Source organism: Dasypus novemcinctus, chromosome 8, assembly GCF_030445035.2.
Source record: "Dasypus novemcinctus isolate mDasNov1 chromosome 8, mDasNov1.1.hap2, whole genome shotgun sequence".
In the NCBI taxonomy this organism is placed as follows: Eukaryota; Metazoa; Chordata; class Mammalia; order Cingulata; family Dasypodidae; genus Dasypus; species Dasypus novemcinctus.
The window spans coordinates 45,422,678-45,446,014 of NC_080680.1; the positions used below are offsets into that span (position 1 = coordinate 45,422,678).

The 23,337-nt window shown below is 37.6% G+C and overlaps 1 protein-coding gene across 3 annotated transcripts in view; it reads right to left on the minus strand.

Annotated features, from left to right (window-relative positions):
* GLIS3 (GLIS family zinc finger 3) overlaps window positions 1–23,337 on the minus strand; it is a 501,464-nt gene that overhangs the window by 97,459 nt on the left and 380,668 nt on the right. For all 3 annotated transcript variants that reach the window (XM_004457407.5, XM_058301792.2, XM_004457408.5), the window contains one exon: window positions 22,446–22,556. In XM_004457407.5, coding sequence (XP_004457464.2) covers window positions 22,446–22,556 — 111 coding nt within the window. The remainder of the gene's footprint in view (window positions 1–22,445; window positions 22,557–23,337) is intronic.

Consider the following 23,337-nt stretch of genomic DNA (forward strand, 5'->3'; position numbering starts at 1 on the left):
TGTGTCTCCTTTTCTCTTTTGAGTCTCCATTTTCTGAGTCCAGTGACAGCCTTTGAGAAACTGAATGAAGAAAAGTCCTCAATGGCACTGACTTTTTACTTTCTGCCATCAAAACTCACTGGTTTGGGGTCACAACTCGGTGGGACTTTGCAGCATGATTATGACTAGTGAATTGAAAGCAAATCAAAGCTGAAGTGTTGAGTGTGTACAGTGGTGTAAAGGATTATTAATCCTTCCAGGTAAGGTGTGGAGATCAATAGCTGCCTGTGATGTCTATCTCAAAGTGGGGTAAGTTAAATTTTTATACAGATTGTTCACAATGAAGCACCCCTCTCATTCAACAAAATAATAGCAAGGAGAAAGGAAAAAACTATTTGCTGAGCCCTATGTTCTGGAGTCTAAGCATGTTCACACGCACGGTATTAGTTAAATCACACAATAACCCTCTGAAGATAGGTTGTTTTAACTCAAAGTTCAGAGAAGAAGGTAAATAATTTTCCCCAGAGTCAGAACTAAGATTCAAACTCAGGCATAATTCCAAAGTCTTATTTGTGCTACTAACAAGAAACAAGCCAGGATTGCCACTATCAGAGAGGCAGTTTAATTAAATTAGAATATCTGGTGCTTATTTAAAATGATGGAACACTGATTTGGCTCTTGTAAGAATGACATCAAAACAGAAATTAGAAGGAAAAAAAATTTAAAAATCTGAATTCATAAAAATATATCTAAGGTAAATTTTATATGGCTAAAACCTCCATAATATAAATCAAGTTACAAAAAAGACAAGCTTACTAAAAATATTTGGAATATGCATAACAATGAGCCATTCCTGTCCTTTCTATACAAAGTGTAATTTCAAATCAATGTAAAAATCCTCTGTAGAAAACTTGGAAAAGATCACAAACAGATAACTCATAAAGTATTGATGACTAATGAAGTTTTAAAAAAATAATCAAATTCACCAGCTACCTAGGAAACTTATTACATCAATAAGAAGATACTATTATTCTATCATATTAAACATACACATACACTCATCTTGCATTGGCAAAGTATAAGAAAAATGGGACTTCATATATTCCTGATGGGAATTGGAATAAATTGTTACAAAATTTGGGGCAGTCAATTTAGCAACATGTTTTCAGGAATTTATTCTAAGCAATTTAGGACATGCACCAAGATCTTTGTACCGGCATATACACTATAGAATTGTTTATAATAGCAAAAACCTTTAAAACAATCTAGAGACCTAAAAATAGATTAGTTAAGTGAAATGCATTATATCCATAAAATGCAGTCATTAAAAATACAGTGACATGGAAATATAGTCACTATATACTATTAACTAAAAAGAATCAAAACAGAGTACCCCCATGATATGTTTATTTATGTTAGGAAAATATATGGGAAGATAAGCACTAATGTTAAGTCATTGTGATCCATTGATTCTAAGACATATTTTAACATGTCTGAAATTAAGATGTATCTTACAATCAATGAAGTCTTAGTGTCAATGAAAGGTTGCATATGTTCTTATTTTCTATAAAGACATAAATCACTTATATGAGTTTAAAAAGAGAATGGACTCTTAGGAGATGGCTGAATGATAAAACATATAACAACTCTGCTACTTAGTTTCTAGTCCATATATGAGAGTGCCAAACTAGAGATATATGAAAAATAATCACTGGGGTTGTAGTGGGGATGGGGTAGAGAGGAGAGTAAAGTCTGGGATAAGATAAGCAAGAAGACAGCAAGATAGTCCACCTAGACAGTCAGGGAATTCAAGTTTCTAAGACCACACAAAACCCATCCTCTGCTACCAAAAACAAATATAAAACAAAAAACAAAAAAAACAACCCCCAAACCAAGTTGCAACATGACTGTAAAAGTACACCTTGAGAAAGTACAAAGAGATATGACTCAGAAAATGGAGAATAAGAAATCCATATTCCAAATTTTGACAAGAAGAAAACCTTAAATCCTAGAAATGCATCTGACAACCAGAGAACATTAGTTTCATCCTTGGGAAGATTCTAGAATGAATCACAGGTTGGTGAGCAGTTGAGAAGGAAGGGAGTGGATAGGGGCTATGCTGGGGTGCTTGAGAACAAACCAAAGAATCCTCATTTCCTTTTTAGATACCATTAGGGAAAAGCTACATAATGAGCTTGCAATTCAACAAGCTATTTAACCAAGTCCCTCATGATAGCATTTTGGACAGGACTGAGAAACCTGGAATTGATGATAGCACAGCTGGGTGTAGTCATAGTTGGATGAGAGCCACTGTATCTAAAGAATGTTGATTAATGGAAAAATGTCAACCAAACTGATTGTCTTGTCTTCTTTCATCCTGAATCCCTAATTCATCCCCCACATTGTCACCAGATTTATCTTTCTAAATCATAGATTAGACCACGTCTGTGTTTAAACATCTCAGCACAGTACATATGGTCTTTTAGCATTTATTCCCTTGTCAACCTTTTCAACCTCAATGCTTGCCCCTAGAATTCAATAAGTGACACTGCAGGTCTCATGTGTCCCTTGCTGAAAACTATATTCTACAGCATTAATGAAGTGGTACACATAGAGAGGAATGCAACCCTTATGCTAAAAATTCTGGAAGCTGGGTAGTAAGAAAATGCTTTAGAGAACTAGGGGTATTAATGCAGAGTTTCTACATATATTAGCAAGGACAAAGCGGAAAAGACGAAGCATCCTTGGAAGAGAATGACAGACAGTGCGTGGGAACTTCAAAAAGGTGGATTTTTTACTCAATAGCATAGATAATGGGTGGACATATTAGAATTGCTAAACAATAAAAACAAATTTCTTAAAAGTCAGAAACCTTAAGATTTCATGGAACAGTTTTAGCAATGTCTTTTGGGACTTTCAAAATGTGGCTTCTGTACTAGGATGAAGGGTAGATGCGGCATACTTAAGGAACCTTTTAATTCAGATGGGCTATAATTCCATGCCTTCTGTGTCCACACATAGCTGGCTCCGTGTGGCAGCTGTGCAGCAAGCACTCAAACCCAAAAGCCCCTCAGACAAACAATGTCTCTCCATTCTAGTAAAAAAACCAACCCTACGGAGACAGCTACTATCTCGAGGTCTTTAACAGTTAACTCTCCAATCAGCATAAACAATGAGCACTTACGATGTCACATGACACTATGCTAGAGTTTATAAAGAGGGCTGTGAATTGCCAAGTGGGAGAATAATCTTTTGCCAAAATGTTTTGTGGAATGCCAGGATTGCAAACACCATGTCAAGACTTAATGAACGGCTTTGCATTAGGCTGTAATAACTAATTTTGGAGCACATTCTGTAGGCCTTTTGGCTTGTAGGAAAACAGCATACCACCTTTTGGCATCGTACTTGGCTTTCTTCCCACTTCTAAACTTGCTCACTTCTCAAAAATAAACAAAAGAAAGTAGATGTGGAAATAAAAAATAGGAAATGTTAAAGCATGAAATGAAGGCAAAATAAGACCCTTTCTTTATCATTATAACCATGATCACTATTAAAGTACAAAAATCACAGAGAATGGATTCCATTTGATGAACAACTCAAATGGAGCATTGCAGAAGGCTCAAAGATCTATTAGTCAGGTTCTCCTGCATTCTTGAACAAGAATCCAACTAACCCAGTTAAGATGGGAAAAACTCTTTTCCCTGTGGATAGTTCTTGCAATTATCTGACTTCCACTTCTTACACCACTAATTAAAACCACTTTCCTCAGCAGAAATGGAGAACTGCGAGCCATTTTCCCCTGAATTGTAACACCTCCTAACAATAACCACCATCACCACCTCCACCACAGAGGCCACCGGCACCTCCACCAATTATTGAGCACCCCGTCCATGTGCAGGACTGTATGGACACAGAGCATATATATTCTCATTAATTGCTAAACACACCTGGGAAATTTGGTGTCACTATCCTAATTTTACAAATGAGGACCTGAGTTCAGAGATGTCAAGTAACTCATTTAAGGTTATATCACAAAAACTGTTGATGTGTAGGGATTTGAACTCTACATGACTCAGAAGTCCACATGCAAAATAAATGACCGGACAACTCACACAAGATGGAATAAAATAGCAAATAATTATAAATATAAGTAAATAATGTTAAGTCTGCTGTCAATTTAGAAAAGGCAAATTAGGAGACAAAAAAGGTCTAAAATGGGGAAGAAAGTAAAACTTCTGCATGAAATCTACATCCACATTACCTCCCATTCATGTAACAATATTTATGGAAGGACTGACAAATGGGAGGGGTTTCCAAAGCAAAGACATATGGATTCTCAGTATGAAAATAGGCATTGAGATGCTCAGATTATCTAGCTGAGATTTTAAAACACATAAACATAACCTCAAATGTGTTTCTTGTGTGAGGGAAAGAATTGGATATATAGTCAATTCACAATCATATTATGATCTCAGTTATCATTAGTTAATTTCAACCAGTTCAAATCTCTTTGAAAAGGGGGAAAATAAGTGAATGGAGAAACCCAACTTACTAAAACTTCACCAACCACTTTTCTTCTCTCTTAAAAACTCTTAACAGACAATGTGATGTAATTGTAGTAGTAAGAACTAATCTTTATTGGGTATGGATATCAAGTCAGGCACCATGCTAAGTGTTTTACTATCACTGTTTCACTTAATATAATATGAACATACTGTATTAATAAATTTAATATGGTATAAACATAAAATTAACTTAAAAGTAACCACATTATGATGAATTTGCATGACACTGTAAATTCTCTGATATATAATGCAAAATATAAACCCCCAAGCCCCCAGACTGTCTACCTCTTTGCATAAAGTAAAATCCTCTTCCACTCCTCCAGCAGGTGTCTTTAAATTAACTGGCTTGAACACTTTCGTTTTGAACGGTCAATATCAAAGTCATAACGAAAGAGAAGGGAACCGGGTATATCCAAATACTTGTTTCTTTGTGCATTTCTAGTGAACATTCAACAACAGTAACATGAATGACCCTTTGAGTTTCACTGTGCTCCATTTTCATGTGGCCAGTGTTACCTTTAAATAAAGAAACTACAGTTAAAATGTAACATAACAGATTTTAGTTTGTGAGTAAAAACTATATCCAAAGAAAATCCATCACAATCTTTCCAGACAGGTCCCTTCTTCTTTCCTTCCCATTGAACCCCAGAAGTTTGGAATTTTGGGCCATCTTGACTCCTTTTCCTTTCCCTTATCCTGGTATTTAATGCATTACTGCTTCCTGTCCACTCATTTTCTTCCCTACTGCCATTCCTCTCATCCAGACCTTTATCAAACCTCATAAAATCTTGTTCAAAATACCCGCAGTCCTGGGAAGCAGACTTGGCCCAGTGGTTAGGGCATCTGTCTATCACATGGGAGGTCCACGGTTCAAACCCTGGGCCTCCTTGACCCATGTGGAGCTGGCTCATGCACAGTGCTGATGTGCACAAGGAGTGCCCTGCCACGCAGGGGTGTCACCTGCGAAGGGGAGCCCCACGCGCAAGGAGTGTGCCACGTAAGGAGAGCCGCCCAGCGCGAAAGAAAGTGCAGCCTGCCCAGGAATGGTGCCTCCCACATGGGGAGCTGACACAACAAGATGACGCAACAAAAAGAAACACAGATTCCTGTGTCACTGAAAACAACAGAAGCCGACAAAGAAGACGCAGCAAATAGACACAGAGAACAGACAACCAGGGTGGGGGGAAGGGGAGAGAAATAAATAAATAAATAAATAAATCTTTTTAAAAAAATGTCCGCAGTCCTAACTGTTGCAATCACTTCCAGTCTATCTCCACTCCACACTTCAACCCACTATCTATACCACCGGCCTACCACTTTAACTGATCCGGTTGCCCCAAGGGAAAGGAATCCATCTCATCCCTCTTTGCACACCCAAGCACTTAGCAAAATATCACACATACAGTAAAGTGTTCATTGAATAACTTGAAATTCAATGCTCCAGGGCATGAAAGGCCTAGATGATTTTTCTTTAGGCGAAGTGTTTTTGGGCACTGTAACTAAAGCCAGGTCATTCAATGACTGGGAATGCTACATTTCTTTTGGTTCAGAGAGTCTTAATTTCAGGAAGTCAGTAAAAAGTATGGGGCCTCTCCCCAGAAAGAAAATGTGCAATGTTTTATATATAATTTCTGGGCGTTCATGAGTTTTCCATCCATGATCAATCCTTCAATAAAACCAAAGTACAAGTTCAAGTTTGATTTTAATTTCCTCCAGTTTGTGTTCCAGCTTCCTCTCTTTCTCTTTTTTTTTTTCACTGTCATCTGAGAGTCCATAACACCCAGAAAGTCTGGGTACAGTAATTGCTGAAAGATGATTCCACCTATAAGAATATACAGTTCTCAGGAAGGAAAACATTTCCAAGGACACTGTTGTTCTGTTGTCAGCCACAATAGACTGCAGCAGATTGCAGGTATGTGATATAACAATGCTTTCTCCTGAAACAGCTAACCTTTCACCTCTGAGGTCCTGTGTGTTTGCCTTTCAAGCTAGCTGTAAAGATGGGGAAATGGAAAAACCAAGGGAATGCAACTTAAGCTAAGTCACGAAGCAATTCATGGCCTTGCTTAAAAGAAGTCCATGCCTCCTTACATCCAATCCAAACACTACTCCAAGACACAGTCACCTGCCCAGTATCCACCAGGAAAAGTTTTTACATCAGGTTTACCTAAGCCCTTGTGTGAAGTCACCCTGAAAATAAATCTTCACAGCTCAGAGAGCCAAGATACAAACAAATGGGATATAAAAAATAAAGCTCAACTGGAGCTGAAAAGGGAGAACAAGAGAGAACTAGCAGAGACAGCAATAATTGCACAAGGGACGCTGGCACCTTGGAAGTGGAAATAAAGAGCGAAAGCCTGGGAAGGGTACTGGTGAGCTGTGTCATGATATTTTAGAACACTGTATTTAGGCAGCAGAGAGTCTGCACTAAATGCTTTTATTCCCAAATCATTCTTATCAAGAATCCACAAAATCTAATAGAGAAAGGTAATGAGAAGCTTAGAAGGCTTCTGTCAGTCAATCAATCAAAAAAGCAATTATCCAGGAACTATTTCCCTAAGGTTACTGTGCTAGGCACCATACAGCCTGAATTGCTCATTAAATACCTGTCACGTGTCCGCACTCCTTACACAGCTGGCCAGAGCTGGCTCAAACCCTTATTTTTCTGTTGTGATTGAGAATTTTAGCGGAGAATAAAAATAAAACTACTTTGCTACATATGACAAAGTATAATACAGCAATAAAACAATATAGAAACACCTTGATTTCCCCATGCTTTCAAAACAGCAATAAAACATAAGGCTTCACTTCTTAAGGATTCTACCATCAGCTAAGTAACTCCCAGACACCATGCTTCAGAGGCATCTTTGTATGACTTTTCACAGCACCTCTCTATGGTACTGAAACCAACTGTGCCTTTGTGTCTCTTGTTAGAATGTAATCTTTAAGAGGATAGGGCCAGGCCACCACTGGTGCAGGGCCTCACCTGTACTGAGCACTCAGAAAATCAGGAATGCTGTTCCATCTGAGTTATTTTCTTAGGTAGGAGAGGTAAGCTATGCTTTTAACAGCCCATCATACTATGCTTGTAATGCCACCTCAATTAAGGAAATCAGGCTGCAGAAAAGTGCAATAATAACACACTAAATGGGTCCTTAAGTCCATTGCTATGATCTTATTCACATCAGGTTCCTTTAAAAGAAGCTCAAACAGTAAGGTACAATATTTTGACTTAAGCAAAGCTTTTAAAATTTTCCAGCCAAAACATTTTTTTTTTTTGTTTCTAACATGGTCATCTGAATGTGTTCCTGTTAAATAAATGTTCAGCTTTCCTGACCCTCTCACCCCAACAGGACCCTCTCTGTTCATCTCCATATCAACTCCCTCTATGCCTTCTTGCTTGCACTTACGTTACTTACTTTCTGTTTATTTTTATTGTTGTTGGATTCCATCAAGAGAATGTGGCTCTTTGAGGACAGAGGTCATGTCTTGTCTTGTACATGCTTACATCTTGGGTTTAACCTGTGCCTGGTATACTGTAGTTGCTTCATAGACATTTGTTGAATAGAATGAATGAAAAATTCTTTGAGATTTCTCAAAGAATTATTCCAAATCTAGTTGGATGAGATCCTTTAGGAAAAAGAAAATTGTTCTGGTAGCCAAGTAATTTTGAATAATGTTTAATGTCTTTTTTCTAGGATACTGGTATATTCAAGGCTCTGAGAACTCTCACAGGAAATATTGCTTTGGGAAACATTGCTTTGGGAGCTAAAAAAGACACTAAGTCACCAGCAGAGACACTAGTGTACAGTTTCCTATATTTATGAGGCAGAAGACAAAAAGGAACAGAAGTTCATTCTCACTAATGGCTCAATCGCATTGACAAAGCAAACACCCCCTCCAAATGTGAATTCCCAAGTCCTTTTTCTTCCCATGGATTAAAAAAAAATTTTTTTATTGTTACCACATACACACTCTAACAGTAACACTTTAAATATATTCAGATATATTTTTTAGTGCTGTTAATTGCATTCACAATGTTGTGCTACCATCACCACCATCCATTACCAAAACTTTTCCTTCATTCAGAATAAGAATCTTGTATATTTTAAGCCTCATCTTCCCATCTCTATCCCCACCTCATTCCCTGGTAACCTACATTTTAGATTCTGACTCTGTGAGTTTGCTTATTCTAATTATTTCAAAACTGTGAGATCATATAATATTTTTCCTTTCATTCAACATGTCTTCAAGGTTCATCCATGTTTTCACATGTATCAGGATTTCATTCTTTTTATGGCTGAATAATATTCCATTGTATATTTATACCATTTATTTATCCATTCATTGGTTAATGGACACTTGGGGTTGCTTCCATCTTTTGGCAATTTATGAATAATGCTATGCTTCTAAGAACATTGGTATGCAAATAGTTGTTCAAGTCCCTGCTTTCAATACTTTTGGGGATATACCTAGTAGTGGGATTGTCAGGTCATATGGTAATTCTATACTTAGCTTTCTGAGGAACAGCCAAAACTGTTTTCCACAGCAGCTGCCCCAGTTTATATACTCATGACTATGAATGTGTATTCCTATTTCTCTGCACTCTGCATCCTCTTTAACACTTATTTTTTTAATTTTTTTAATAGCAGTTATTTTAATGGATATGAAATGGTACCTTGTTGTGGTTTTTATTTTCATTTCCCTGATAACTAATGATGTTAAGCATCTTTTCATGTGCTTCTGGCCATCTAGATATATCTTCTTTGGAGACATGTATGTTCAAGTCTGTTGCCCATTTTTCAATTGTGTTGTCTGTTTGTAGTTCAGTTGAAGGATTTCTTTCTATATTCTGGCTATTAATCACTTATCAGATATGTGATTTCCAAATATTTTCTCTATTGCGTGGGTTGTCATTTTCTTTTTTTTTTTTCTTTCCAGGAGGTACTGGGGATTGTACCCAGGACCTTGTACTATTGAAGCAGGTGCTCAACTGCTGAGCTAAACCCACCCCATGTCATTTTATTTTTATGTAAAGTCCTTTGAGGAATTAAAGTTTTTCATTTTAATGAGGTCCCATTTATCTATTTTTCCTTTTATTGCTTGTGTTTTGAGTGTTGTGCTTCAGGCCTAATGCAAGGTCCTGAAGATACTTTCCTACATTTTCTTATAGAAGTTTGATAGTTGTAGCTCTTATATTAAGGTGTTTAATTGATTTTGAGATGATTTTTGTATATGGTGTGAGGTAGGGGTATTCTTTTTTTTCTCCATAAATGGTGATCCTGTTTTGCCAGCACCATTTGTTGAAAAGAATATGCTTTTCCAATGGAGTGGTCTTTGCCATTTGTTAAAAGTCAGTTGGCCATATATGTGAGGGCTGATTTCTAAGCTCTCAATAAGTTTTAACATTTCTTTTAGCAATGTTTTGGAGTTTTCTGTGCAAAATACCTTTACATCCTTGTTTAGATTTATTTCCAGATATTTGATTTTTTTAGTTGCTATTGTGAATGGAATTTTTTTCTTGATTTCGCCTTCCTATTTTTTCAAAGTATACAAACACTACTGATTTTCGGACGTTGATCTTGTACCATTTTGCTGAATTCATTTATTAGCTCTAGGAGCATTGTTGTGGATTGGTTTTTCTGTATATGGGATTGTATCATCTGAAAATAAAGAAAGTTTTATCTCTTCTTTTCCCATTTGGAGGCCTTTTATTTCTTTTTCTTGCCTAACTGTCTTGGCAAGAACTTCTAATACGATATTGAGTAACAGAGATGACAGTGGGCATTCTTGTCTTCTTCCTGATCTTAGAGGAAAAGCTTTCAGTCTTTCACCATTAAGCAAGATCATAGCTTTGGGCTTTTCATTTTGCCCTTTATCATGTCAAGGAAGTTTCCTTCTATTCTTGGTATTCATGTTCGAAGTGTTTTTATCAAGAAAGGTTGCTGTATTTTGTTAAATGCCTTTTCCGCATGGACTGAGATGATTATGTGGCATCTCTCCTTAATTCTGTTAATGTGATGTATGACATTAATTGATTTTCTTATATTGAACCAACCTTGCATACAGGGATAAATCCCACTTGATCCACTTGATCTGGGTGAGTAATTATTTTATTGTGTTGTTGGATTCGGTTTGCTAGTATTTTGTTGAGGATTTTTGCATCCATATTCACAAAAGATATTGGTCTTTAGTTTTCTTTTCTTGTAATATCTTTATCCAGCTTTGGTATGAGGGTGATGGTTACCTTGTAGGATGAGTTAGAGAGCATTCCCTGCTCTTCAATTTTTTGGAAGAGTTTAGGCAGAACTGGAGTTAAGTCTTCTTGGAATGTTTGATAGAATTCCCTTGTGAAACCATCTGGTCCTAGGCTTTTCTTTATTGGGAGATTTTTTTTTATTACTGATTCAATCTCCTTACTAGAAGTTGGTTCATTAAGATCTTCATTTTCTTCTTGAGTCAATGCAGGTAGTTTGTGTAAGAATTTGTCCATTTCATCTATGTCATCTAATTTAATGACACTATTGCTCATAATATTCTTTTATAGTCCTTTCTATTTCAGTGGGATCAGTAATAATGTCTCTCATTTCATTTCTGATTTTCATTATTTGTATCTTTTCTTTTTCTCAGTTTAGCTAAAGATTCGTCAATTTTACTGATCATTTCAAAAACCCAACTTTTGTATTGTTGTTTCTCTGTATTGTTTTTTTTTTCCCTATTACTTTTATTTCTGCTCTCATCTGCTATTTCCTCCCTTCTGCTCACTTTGGGTTTAGTTTGTTCTTATTTTTCTAGTTCTTCCAGTTTTGAGGTTAGGTCTCTGATTTGAAATCTTTCTCCTTTTTAAATATAAGTATTTAGAGCTATAAATTTCTCTCTCAGCACTGCCTTCTCTGCATCCCATAAATTTTCATATGTTGTATTTTCATTTTCCTTTGTCTCAAGATGTTTCCTAATTTTGCTTCTGATTTCTTCTTTAACACATTTGTTATTTAAGGTTATGTTATTTAATTTCCACATATTTGTGAATTTTCCCTCTCTCCCTATTATTGATTTCTAGTTACATTGAGTGATTTGAAAATATGCATTGTATGATTTCAATATTTTTGAATTTATTGAGACTTGTTTTGTTATTCAACATATGGTCTATCCTGGAGAATGATTTATGGGCACTAAAGAAGAATGTGTTTTCTGTTTTTGTTAGGTGCAGTGTTCTTTATGTCTGTTTTGCATCTAGTTGGTTTAGTGTATCTTTCAAATCCTATACATCCTTAATGATCTTCTGACTAGATGTTGCATCTGTGGTTGAGCGTACTTCATTAAAGTCTCCTACTAATGAGGTAGAACCATCAATTTCTTTAAATGTCACTTCTTGCTCATATATTTGAGCTTTGAGGTTAGGTGCATATATATTTATAATTGCTACATCTTTCTTTTGACTAGTCCCCTTAATTATTATATAATGACTATCTTTGTCCCTCATAGTTGTTTTTGACTTAAAAGTCTATATTATCCAATATTAGTAAGACCACCTCAGCTCTCTTTTGGTTACAACATGCATAGTATATATTTTCTATCTTTTCACCTTCTACCTACCTGTATATTTGGTTTTAGGATAAGTTTCTTATAGGGAGCATATTTGGACCATGTTTTCTTATCCATCCTGCCAATCTCTGCCTTTTGACTAGAATGTTTAAACCATTTGAATTTAAAGTCAGTACTGATAATATGGACTTTTTTCTGCCATTTTGCTATTTAGCCTTTCTAAATCTTAATCCCTTTTTGTCCCTTACTTCCGCTAAAGCCTACTTTTATGTTTATTGTTTTTTGTGTTGTAGCATACTGAGTGCCTTCTCATTTCTAACTAGAAACATTTTTCATCTATTTTCCTTGTGGTTACTGTGGGGTTAAATTTTAACATCCTAAGTATATAACAATCATATGTGGCTTGATACCAACTTAATTTCAATTGCATGCAGATGCACTTTTTCCTATACCCCACTGTCCCTGCACCACTTTTTTGTACTTGTTACCACTTACATTTTTCTATATTGTATATCCCAAAACCTAGATTTATCATTACTTTTTATCATTTGCATTTTAGCACTTGCAGGAAGAAGTGGAGTTACATAACAAACAATAAAATACAATAAAACTTGCATTCTTAATTACCCAAATGTGTAATGCTGCTTTGAACCACTGTTTAATGTCCTTTCATTTTGGTCTTAAGAACTTCCTTTAGCACTGCTTGTAGGGTAGGTCTAGCGGTGACGAACTCCCTCAGCATTTTTTTTTTAAATCTGAGAATGTCTTAATCATTTCCTCATTTTTGAAAGAGAGTCTCACCAGATAAAAAATTCTTGGCTGGCAGGTGTTATCCTTCATCACTTTAAGTATTTCTACCACTGCCTTCTTGCCTCTGTGGTTTCTGAGGAGAAATCAGCACTCAATCTAATGGGGCCTCCCTTGTATGTAACATGTTGCTTTTCTCTCGCAGCTTTCAGAACTTTCCCCTTGTCCTATCAATTTGATTGTGAAATCAATGTATGACAGAGTGTATTTTTCTTCATGTTTAACCTGTTTGGTGTTCTCGGAGTTTCTTGGATGTGCACATTCACATCTTTTGCTAAGTTTTGGAAGTTTTCTGTCATTATTTCTTTGGACTATCTCTTCTGCCCCTTTCTCTCTCTTTTTTTTTTCCTCCTTTTAGGACTCCCATAATGTGTATATTGTGTATATTGGTGTGTTGGATGGTGGCCATAGCTATCTTAGGCTATTTTCACTTTTAATACTTCTGCTTTCTTTCTGTTCCTCAGCCTGACCCATTTCAAACATCTTGTCTTCAAGTTCATTGATTTCTTTCTTTTGACAGCTCTAATCTGCACTTGAAACCCTCCTGGTTATTTTTCATTTCAGTTATTGTGGTCTTCAACTCCAGTAGTTCGGTTTGGTTTCTTACTGAAATTTCTATCTCTTTACTAAGGTTCTCATATTCATTGTTTTCCTGATATCCTTTAGTTCTTTCATTGTATTTTCCTTCATCTTCTTGAGCATTTTTAAATCTTTTTTTCTTAGAAGGTTTTCTTGGGTATGTTCATATTCTCATCTTCTTTGTTGTTGTTTTCTGGATTTTTATCCTTTTCCTTTGGATGGGCCATCATTTCCTGTTTCTTTGTGTGTCTTTTACTATTTGGTTGCATTTTGTTGCACAGTATATATTTTAATATTTTAAAATGTTAACACTGGGATTTATTCCCTGAGACGTCTGTTTCTTGGTTTTGTAACTAACTGGTGATAAAAAGAGATTTCCTTGAGTGTCTGCCCTCATGTTAGGAAAGTGTACCCGAAGCTAATACAGTGTGCAGGGTTTTCCCTGTCTTTCTGGACCTCTTCTTGTCCTGGGCTTTTACTTGTTAGGTGTTTTATACTTCTCCTGTTTACAGGAGTTTGGTGTTCCCTCTGTTTCCCCGTATTTGAAGCTGGTAGGTCATTGTCCCAGATTGTCCACCTCTCTGGGTTTCTATACTCCTTTTCTTGTCTCATGATGCTTTTGCCTGGAGGGCATATTCTGGGAGGAGAGTAACCCTGGAGGAGACATTCCCAAGTCCAGTCTTTTAGCCAAATCAGGGCCAGGGACACAAATCAGGGGGTGCACAGTAGCTCCAAAGTGGCCCTGGGAAGGGATCAGGAAGGGTGCCAAATTCTTCCAAGCTCCCCAAAGCTGAGCTTTCCGGACCTGTCCACCAAATGCAGCCCTTCAGCTACCTGTCACCTGCAGCCCTGAGGAAACACTGAGCCTTTACATCTCTACCACCTCTACTCTGTCTAGGGAGGGTTGAAATGATGGATACTACTGCCTTTGCCTGGGGTGGGCTGAAACAATAGCTGCTTTCAGAGCTGGACCCAGAGATCCCAATTCACTCATCAAAACCCATGGTCAGTGATTGGCCATGCATACCCCTTTTCCTGGGGATGAGGACTTTTGTGTCCTTTTCTGTCAACAGCAGCCAGTCAGGGAATGGACTCCACGGCAGCCTGCCTCGGGAGTGGGGGCTGGGTGCCAGTAGCTACTGTGTGGAGAGAGCAATTTCCTGTTCTTAACTGTAATTTATCAGTCTCTTCCTCCTGAGCTTCCCTAGATCTGTACAGTGTTCTCTTGGCCTCTGGAGCTACAAAGTAGTTGTTTCAGATGGCTCCTCCCTGTTTAATAGTTGTTTTGGCAGAAGAACTGAGTCCTGGAGCTCCCTACTCCTCAATCTTCTCCATGAAAGTTCAACTCCTTTTTAATAGCTCCTATCACTGTAGCATCAAAATGCACTGGAAAATATAGCTGGCATTATCATAGGCCTACTTAAAATAGAAGCCTTCAGGCAAGTGGTTTCAACTCCAAATCTGAGTTACTGGCATAAGGTTAAATTTAAGATGATTTATTTTTCAGTGAAATTCAATTGTTAATTAAATAATTGTGACTCAAAATACTAATTCTGTTTTACAAAAGCATCTCCCCAGAGCTTTTCTTTTCTTTTAATACACTTTTTAATTTTTAAAAGAAACTTAGATTGCATAAATTTCACACAAAACATATAGGGGATTCCTATATGCTCTGCTCCCTTGCCCTCCCACATTTTCCCACATCAGCAACATTCATCATTAGTGTGGTACATTTGCCACAACTGATGAACACATCTTGGAGCATTGTCACTAAATGATTATACTTTACATTGTAGTTTACCTTCTCTTCCGCACATATTTCTATGTTACTATAAGATATACAATGGACTGTATCTGTCACTGCAATGTCATTCAGAATAAGTTCCAAAAATGCCCCCAAATTAAACCTATTTTTCCTTCTCCCTCCCCTCAGAACCTCTGGTGGCCACTGCCTTCACATCCATGATTTAAGTTCTTCCATTGCTAGGATCACAACAGGTCTGCAGTAGAACAACTGTAAGTCTACTCTAGTCCATCATCCATTCCTCAATCCTGAGGATTCTGTGTTGGCAATGTCCACTCCATCTCTAATTGAGAGGGGTCTTAGCTCTCATGGGGCAGATGGATGGGACTTTCTTGCCTGCAGTTGTGGACTCTCTCTGTTCCTTGAGATTATTGTCAGTCATCATCTCCTTGTTTGTTGTTTTGTGTGGATCCAACAAACTGGAGAGTAGGAACTGCAGGACTGTTGAGATTCAGGGCCCAACTGACACATGGACAGCACAAAGATTTAAGTCTCTTAGACATACAACTATCAATTCTAGTACTAACTATAGGTTCAAATAGAGGAGCAGCAGAGGCATGTGTAGGGGAAACACAACTGAGTCCAACTCTGTCACACTGGGGAATGTAAATTCCAAAGTAGGGACCACTGGCTGGGCACCAAACTCCTGAGCTGTCTGCTCTGTCTATAGTGTCTGGATGTCTCCAGAGCCCTCAGGAACCCTGCTATTTGAGGTAATATTTACTTTGGCAGTCAATGAGTTCCTGCTGAGATGTACATAAGCATAACCTCTGAAATGACCTCCCAACTCACTTTGAAGTCTCTTAGCCATATAAACTCATTTGTCTTTACCCTTTCCCCCTTTTGGTCAAGCACTTTTTCCAGTTGTATTGTTAGTTGGTTCTTGGTAGTACTCCCTCAGTGCCAGGGAGGCTCATCCCTGGGAATCATGCTCCACGCTGGGGGGAAGGTAATGCATTTAAATGCTAAGTTTTGGCTTAGAGAGAGGCCACACTTGAGTAACAAGGAGGCTCTCAGGCAGTAACACTTAGGCACACTATAATACTAGATTAAGTTTAAATTTCAAAAGTAAAGGTTTATAAGTACAGTCATCACTGTCAGTGGTACATCCTCCTTCAGTAACCACTGCCCCTGTACTCAGGATTCTTGTTGTCCCTTTAGAGAATGTGGCAGAGCCCTCCAGGATGGGAATTTGGTATTTCTTTGATTATTGTGTGGATCTCCACCCACTGTGATAATGATCCATGAACACTTGAACATATTCATATGCCTTACAGCTATGCCCCAGGTGAACATCCTCCCATGCATCCCCCATCTGATACCCTGCACCAATGATCCTCCCCTGCCACAGTTGTAACATTTCTGTGATCCAAAACTTCTTCAAAATTGAAGTAAACGAAATAATGAAATAGAATTAATAGGAAAATGATATAATGATGGTTTTAAAAAATAACTAAAATATGAAAAATTTTTAAAAGCTTGAATATAAAAATAAAAACTATGAAATTTAAAAAAAATTTAACATATTTCCTCATTATGAGATCTTTTGTCTTGTGTATACAGTGAGATTTACTTATGTTTATTTGCCCAATGTCTTATTTTTTTCATTTTTTCTTTAAAGTAGCTTTAGGTTTCAGAAAAGTCATAAACAGAATATAGGTGATTCCCATATACCCAACATCCTCTCCATTTTCCTCTTTGTTTACATTTTGGTTTATACTGTGGTTTACATTTTGGATCATACACTTTTATAGATTTTTTTTTTAAGGTTTATCTATTTCTCCCCCCATCTGCTCTCTATGTCCATTCACTGTGTGTTCTTCTGTGTCTGCTTGTATTCTCATCAGGTGGCACTGGGAATCTATGTCTCTTTTTGTTTCATCATCTTGCTGTGTTAGTTCTCCATGTGTGTGGCACTATTCCTGGGAGGGCTGTGGTTTCACGTGGGGCAGTTCTCCTTGCACAGGAGGCACTCCTTGCATGGGGTACCCTTACGTGGGGGCATCCCTGCATGGGCTGGCACTCCTTGTGCGCAGCAGCACTGTGTGTGGGCCAGCTCACCACATGACCCAGGAGGAGGCCCTGGGCACAGAACCCTTGGACCTCCTATATGGTAGGTGGATGCTCTATCTGTTGAAGGCACATCTGCTTCCCACTTCTATAGATTTTGATGAAGTTTGACATGGTCTATATCCATCCTTGCAGGATTTTGTAGAACAATTCCATCGCCCCTAAAATGTCTCATGTTCCATCTATTCTATTCCTCCCTCTCCCCTTGGAGCTCACGATAACCAAGATTAACTCATTGAAGGACCAGATTTATAGTTACTAGCAACAACATTGACAGCTTAAAATACTGGCCTGTCCTCTCCTATTAGGCACTGCCTATGCTCTCAAGAGACTTCCGCACCTTTATTTGAGATCATAGCAGGATTCCCCAGGAATGGAGTCCAACATCATCCTGCTCATTATGTTAGTCTCCATCCCAACACAACACACTATGACAAGATGAACGCTACACACTCCCTAGAAACCTGCCCAAGGTATGACCTGTCCCACGTGCCCCCCACATTTAACACCTTAAACCAGTAACCCTCCCCTGCCATATTTGCCAACATTGGCAGCATTGGAGTTTCAACTACATATCCACAGATCCCCAGAGTTCACCTGCTTGCACCCACAACCCTCACCCCAGTTCCATGGACAATGTAACCTACCCTGCTCACTCTACGTTCTTCACAGACCAATACTGGCCAGCCCAATAGCATCACTGTATCCTGGTTTTGCCCATTCACTGCACAACTACACCCTTCCACCTTAATATAGATTTTGCTCATATGGGCATTGACTCACAACCATCTTCTCCCTTTCTGTCACCTGTAAACCTATGTTCCAGACCCCAGAGCTTTTCCTGAAATCAGTTGCTCTCAACTGCATCAGGATATGCAGGCAGTACAGTATGTCTCTTCATCTTTTTGAGGTGTGATGGAAGTAATTTGTCGTTAACAATTGTTCAAGTACAGAAGTTTGTTTGATAAAAACACAACAAATTCGTGCTTTTTAATGCCATCTCTATACTCACGACATTGGCATTCCAATAGGGCTTCTTAAATGAGAAAAGAAGGGCAGAGCTAGATCATCTTGAAATGAAATTACTGTGATATGTGCTTATTGCTGATATTCCATTAATAGGGTGATTTTTAACTTATTCATGAGGAAGGGGGAAAAAAAGGATAACATGAGCAGATAATGCCAAAATCTGGAAAGGCCCGTGCTGTGTGCCCCACACAGACCATATCAGGAAACAACTGGCAGAAAGTGTGAGTTTCAGTAACCCTTTTAACACATGCTTCAATTTAGGGGAAATATATTTTCATGTAGCTTTTCAAGATTCTAACAATTACACAAACAAGGTGGACTTACATGTTACTTAATGAAACTGTTTATAGTTTTGTGTATATATGGTGGGAGGTGGCTCTGAACAAAGAATTGCCAGTTCTATATGAAGAGAGTGGCATTAAATAAGTTGCTCTAACTTAGCTGGAAAGCTATATGGAGTGGTTTTCCCAAGAAGGAGATATAAAGATGCATAGCATTAACACACATTTCAAATGAGATGGTTGGTTTGTAACAGTCTGTGTTGAGATTGCAAAAGTAAAAGCCATCATCCACCATGGATCAAAGGTCAACGTTTAACAAACGTTTGACACCCAGTAGCTGAGGATCTTTGTGGATGTGTGAAAAATCACGTCATTTTTAACTTTTGGCCTAGCATTCTTTGCATTCACTTTTTTAAAGTGAATATCAGGCTAGAGTTGAAGGAAAACACCCTGCTTATGGCACTTCCAAGGTGAAAATGAAAAATTTTGATAAAGCTCACAGCCTTGAAGAAAATTTCAAGTGGTTTATAGCCTTAGTTTTCTCTTTTTCACCCACAGATTGTCAGGCAGAATTGAAGGACAGATTCTATCCTTTTACTCTACAGGTTGAATTCTATTCTCAGTGGAGACTATTGACAGTGACTTGAGCATATGCCTCCCATTTATCTGTGTAGCCCTCTGTTTTGTGGACTCAAGAACTGCAAAGCATGTTCCATGGAAGAAATTTGTCTATCAGCAGATGGGATGTGTAGGTGTGCACGCATTACGCAAAGAGAAAAGTTACTCTCTGCATGGGAAGAGCCAAATTATCCCAATTCATCTACAGAAGAGATTTCTCCCTTTCTTTCTTTTCACAGTTTGCACAAATTTAGCTGAGATTTCAGATACTTCTTGGTTTTCAGTAAGAACCAACAGGTTTTGGGAAAGGGAACACACTCATGGCCAGGGCACCCCTTGAGATATCTGTCCGTCATGACCTCCATTTTTCTTATGGTTGAGGGTACCCTGTCACTGGTCCCAATTTCAGAGTAGTGCCTCATAAAGCCGGCAACGTTAAGACCAAAATAATGTCATTTAGTGTCTAGGGGGAGGTTAAAAAAGAGGATTAGAGGCAGGCAGGGAGGCAGGGTATATTAAAACGAGTCCATGACTAATAGGGTGTGACAGAAAAGGATTTTATTCTTTTCAGCAAAACAATTCCCTAGGGCTGGGACCATTACTCCACTGTGCCTTTATCACCTTGGAATTTTTATGGTTATTTTTGATGAATTCACATTTTTGTAAGGGCTTTTTTGAAATGATGCCAGTTTTCAATTTTTAATTAAAGTCGTAAATAATCTTAATTCTGCCTTAAAAGGTTTATTGTTTCTTACTTTTTTTTATTATTGCTGCCAGGAAATATTTCAAATACCAAGCCCTAGTGTGAGTGAGCAATTAGAATTTCTCCAAGGTCTAGTAACAACACTGTGCCATGTAAATATTACACGCTGGTATACCAGTGCAAGATTTGAAAACGTGGACTGCCTGATTTCGGGTTTATTAGCACTGCTTCTCCTGGGAGTGACGTTTCCCTTTTTTGTTGTTGTTCGATGGAACAATTTCCATCATTTTAATATCCACAAATTAATCCACCAGAACTTATAAAGCACTTTTAAACTCTTTGGATAAAAAGGTAGGTTAGAATTCAGAAAGTAAACATCATAAACTTGTCACTGAATGCTGGACAGTGAAAATCAACCAAATCCATTTCAACCATTTTCAGAAAAGGGAATGAATATGCAAAGTTAAATCATTTGAGTGACAACACCTCATTTTACATAATAGAAAATTAAGAGCATACTGCATTATTTGATATTAGATTATAATACAGCTTCTCTGAACGTATATTCTTAATTTTCTAGATTGCTTTTCATAGGCTGCGTGGAAATTTTCCGTAAAGTTATATTTTATAGTCCCAAGGTATGTTTTTCTTTTTTCAATTTGTCCTTCAAGAATCTTACATACCATCAAAAACGCTTTTCCATAATAGAGGCTGACACATACCATGGTTCAACAATAGACTATTACCAGCTCCTGAAACTATCCTCTTAAGCATCCATACCTACTGTCAATCTAGATTACCTCCTTACACTGAATATACTATTGTTTATTTATTTAGATATGGAATTTATGTTCTTTCATGTCCGTAAGAAATTATTCCCCATGGAAGTACTTTCTACTCTTACAATAGATTTGCTGTTACAGTAAAACCCCACATATTTGGAACAGTTTAGGGATGGATATTCAGATTCAGGGGGAAAGCTCTCATTTAGGAGGGTTTTTCCTCTAACTAATACAATTTATTAGTTCAAGTTTCTAAGAGATACACATATGATGACAAAAACCATTAAAAGGTAGTCCAGCTGAACATGCTTAACTATATGCAACAATGGTGTATCATTTCAAGAAGCTTCAGCATCCCTCTTACAACTTCGTTTACATTATTTTTTCACTTAGCAGTTCCTTTACTCTTCTAAAATACAAAAGTATATTCATTGCATGCCTAATGATCACAGACCTTAATTTACTGGGATTTTAACTAGATATTTTACTATATTTCTAGAGAAAAAAACAAGTCTTTTAAAAAACTGACTTACAAGAACGGGTTTGTTTACAATTAAAAATATCTGTCAAATCCTTCTAACTGGACGTTTTTTTACATCACAGTGAAGAGGTCAAATTTTTTCCCTGAAGGGCATTGTGTTAACACCTCTCGGGGAAAAAAAACAAAAACAAACTTCAAGTAGCAAAAAGACTATAGATTATTTCACAACTTAAAAGTGTTAAATCCCTATAAACCATGAAAGAACACCATATTTTAAAAGAAGCCACAGTGACTGAAAACCCTGGCCATAGGGTTCAATCACTTGAAACAAGTGGAGCCTCAAATCGGCCTTAAAGTGCTATGAAGGGCCCTTATGAATCAGATACCCATCTCAACACAAATGCAACACTCAGAAAGCAAATATCAGCTCACATTAGCCATGGCCAGAAGACAGTTACTGGCCCCAAAATTCAAAAGCATGGTTATTCGGAAATGCCTTGAAAGGCAGTGAGCTCCCCATCTCCAGCCACTTGCTGGAGATCTTATGAGAGCAGGAGAGCAAAAGTCAAGTGGCTTGGCTGGTTTATCTTTATCATAACATTTCTTCCCAATCTGAGATACAAGGATTTTTATGAACTTTTAGAGGCACTACCTCTTATAGACATCAAAGTGATTTTAAGTTGAATTCCTTTTTCTGATTTTCATTCACAGTACTTACTAAGAAATACGGGTTTTTGAAGCTTAAAGTGAGGGTTGCGATGTATTTATTCATAATAGGGATTCACCTACCTTCTTCATCTGAGTTCAAGTGATTTTAACCAGTTGATATTTTATAAAAAAGACTTATTTCCAGACAGACTTCTTGTGTTGTTTTCTCCAGTTGAACTTTCTTTGGCTATCTGGACTTGATGTGCACAGAAACCTTTTGTTACTTTTTGGTTTAGGTGACTTTTCATTCATTTTCTCTGACACACCTATTATATAAGCCATCCCCAGAGATGACATTCATATTGGTTTGTGTTTGCTATGCAAACTATAGCCTTGCTATTACTTCATGTCATATATCCCTCCTCAAACAGTCTATAAAGCATGTTATACCTTGAAAATATACTAGAGTTTCCAGTGCCTTGCAGAAGCTCTCAATACTGCAGGAGTAATTTAAATGTGCTTTTCATGGCTAGAAAAGTCTCTTTTAAAATTACCTTTTTCCTTGCTTGTTGATCTTTGGAAGAATGTGCCTTCACATGCTTTCTTAGGGAACTTGGGTCTGTGTAGCGTTTGGTGCATCCTGGAATTTGACAAGCATAAGGTTTCTAAATAAGAGAGAAAGAAAGAAAGAACGAGCTGTGGTTAAATCATACAGGTAACTGGGGAAGTTTTCTCCAAGACTTGTCTTTTGAGCATGAACTGTTACCGACTGACTGATGTAAAGTGCTGGGTAGTACTCATGGATTTTAACTAGAAAGCCCAATGCAAAGCCCAATCTTTCCATCACAGCAAATAGGAGAGAAACAAAGAGATGGCTTATCTTACATGATTTTTAAGAGATTGCCTTAGAGTGCGCTCTGACCATGAACATCTTGTGGCATTTTTTAATGTGAAAATTATTAGTAAAGCATCTCTAGTCATACTTACAGTTATGTTCCCCTGAGAACAATCTTTGGTACTGTCAGAAACTAGTGAACACATATTCTTTAAGGGTTCAGGTAAAGAAGCTGTAGAAAAGTCCAGAAAAGACTGGGAGTGTTTCAGAAGAAACCTGATTCAGAAAGAAAGAAAGAGAATAAAGAAGCGGAAATTAGTGTAAAGCGAGTAAGAGACAGTAAGTTTCAAACAATAGACACATGAAAAAATCAGCTAGAGAAATAGTAATATTATTAGATGCAGAGGAGTCCTGGTGTTAAGCTTCGGGGTGAGACAACGACTCTTGGCTATTCCTATTCCCCCAGGCCAGAGAGATGCAAGGTATGAAGCCTCAGGCTGGGTCTAGAGTCTTGTTTATTTTTCTGCCTCTGGTTGACTCACAGTAGGAATGAATGAATGAGAGCACCACACATCCATTCAAACTTCAGCACCTACCGTAACGACAAAATT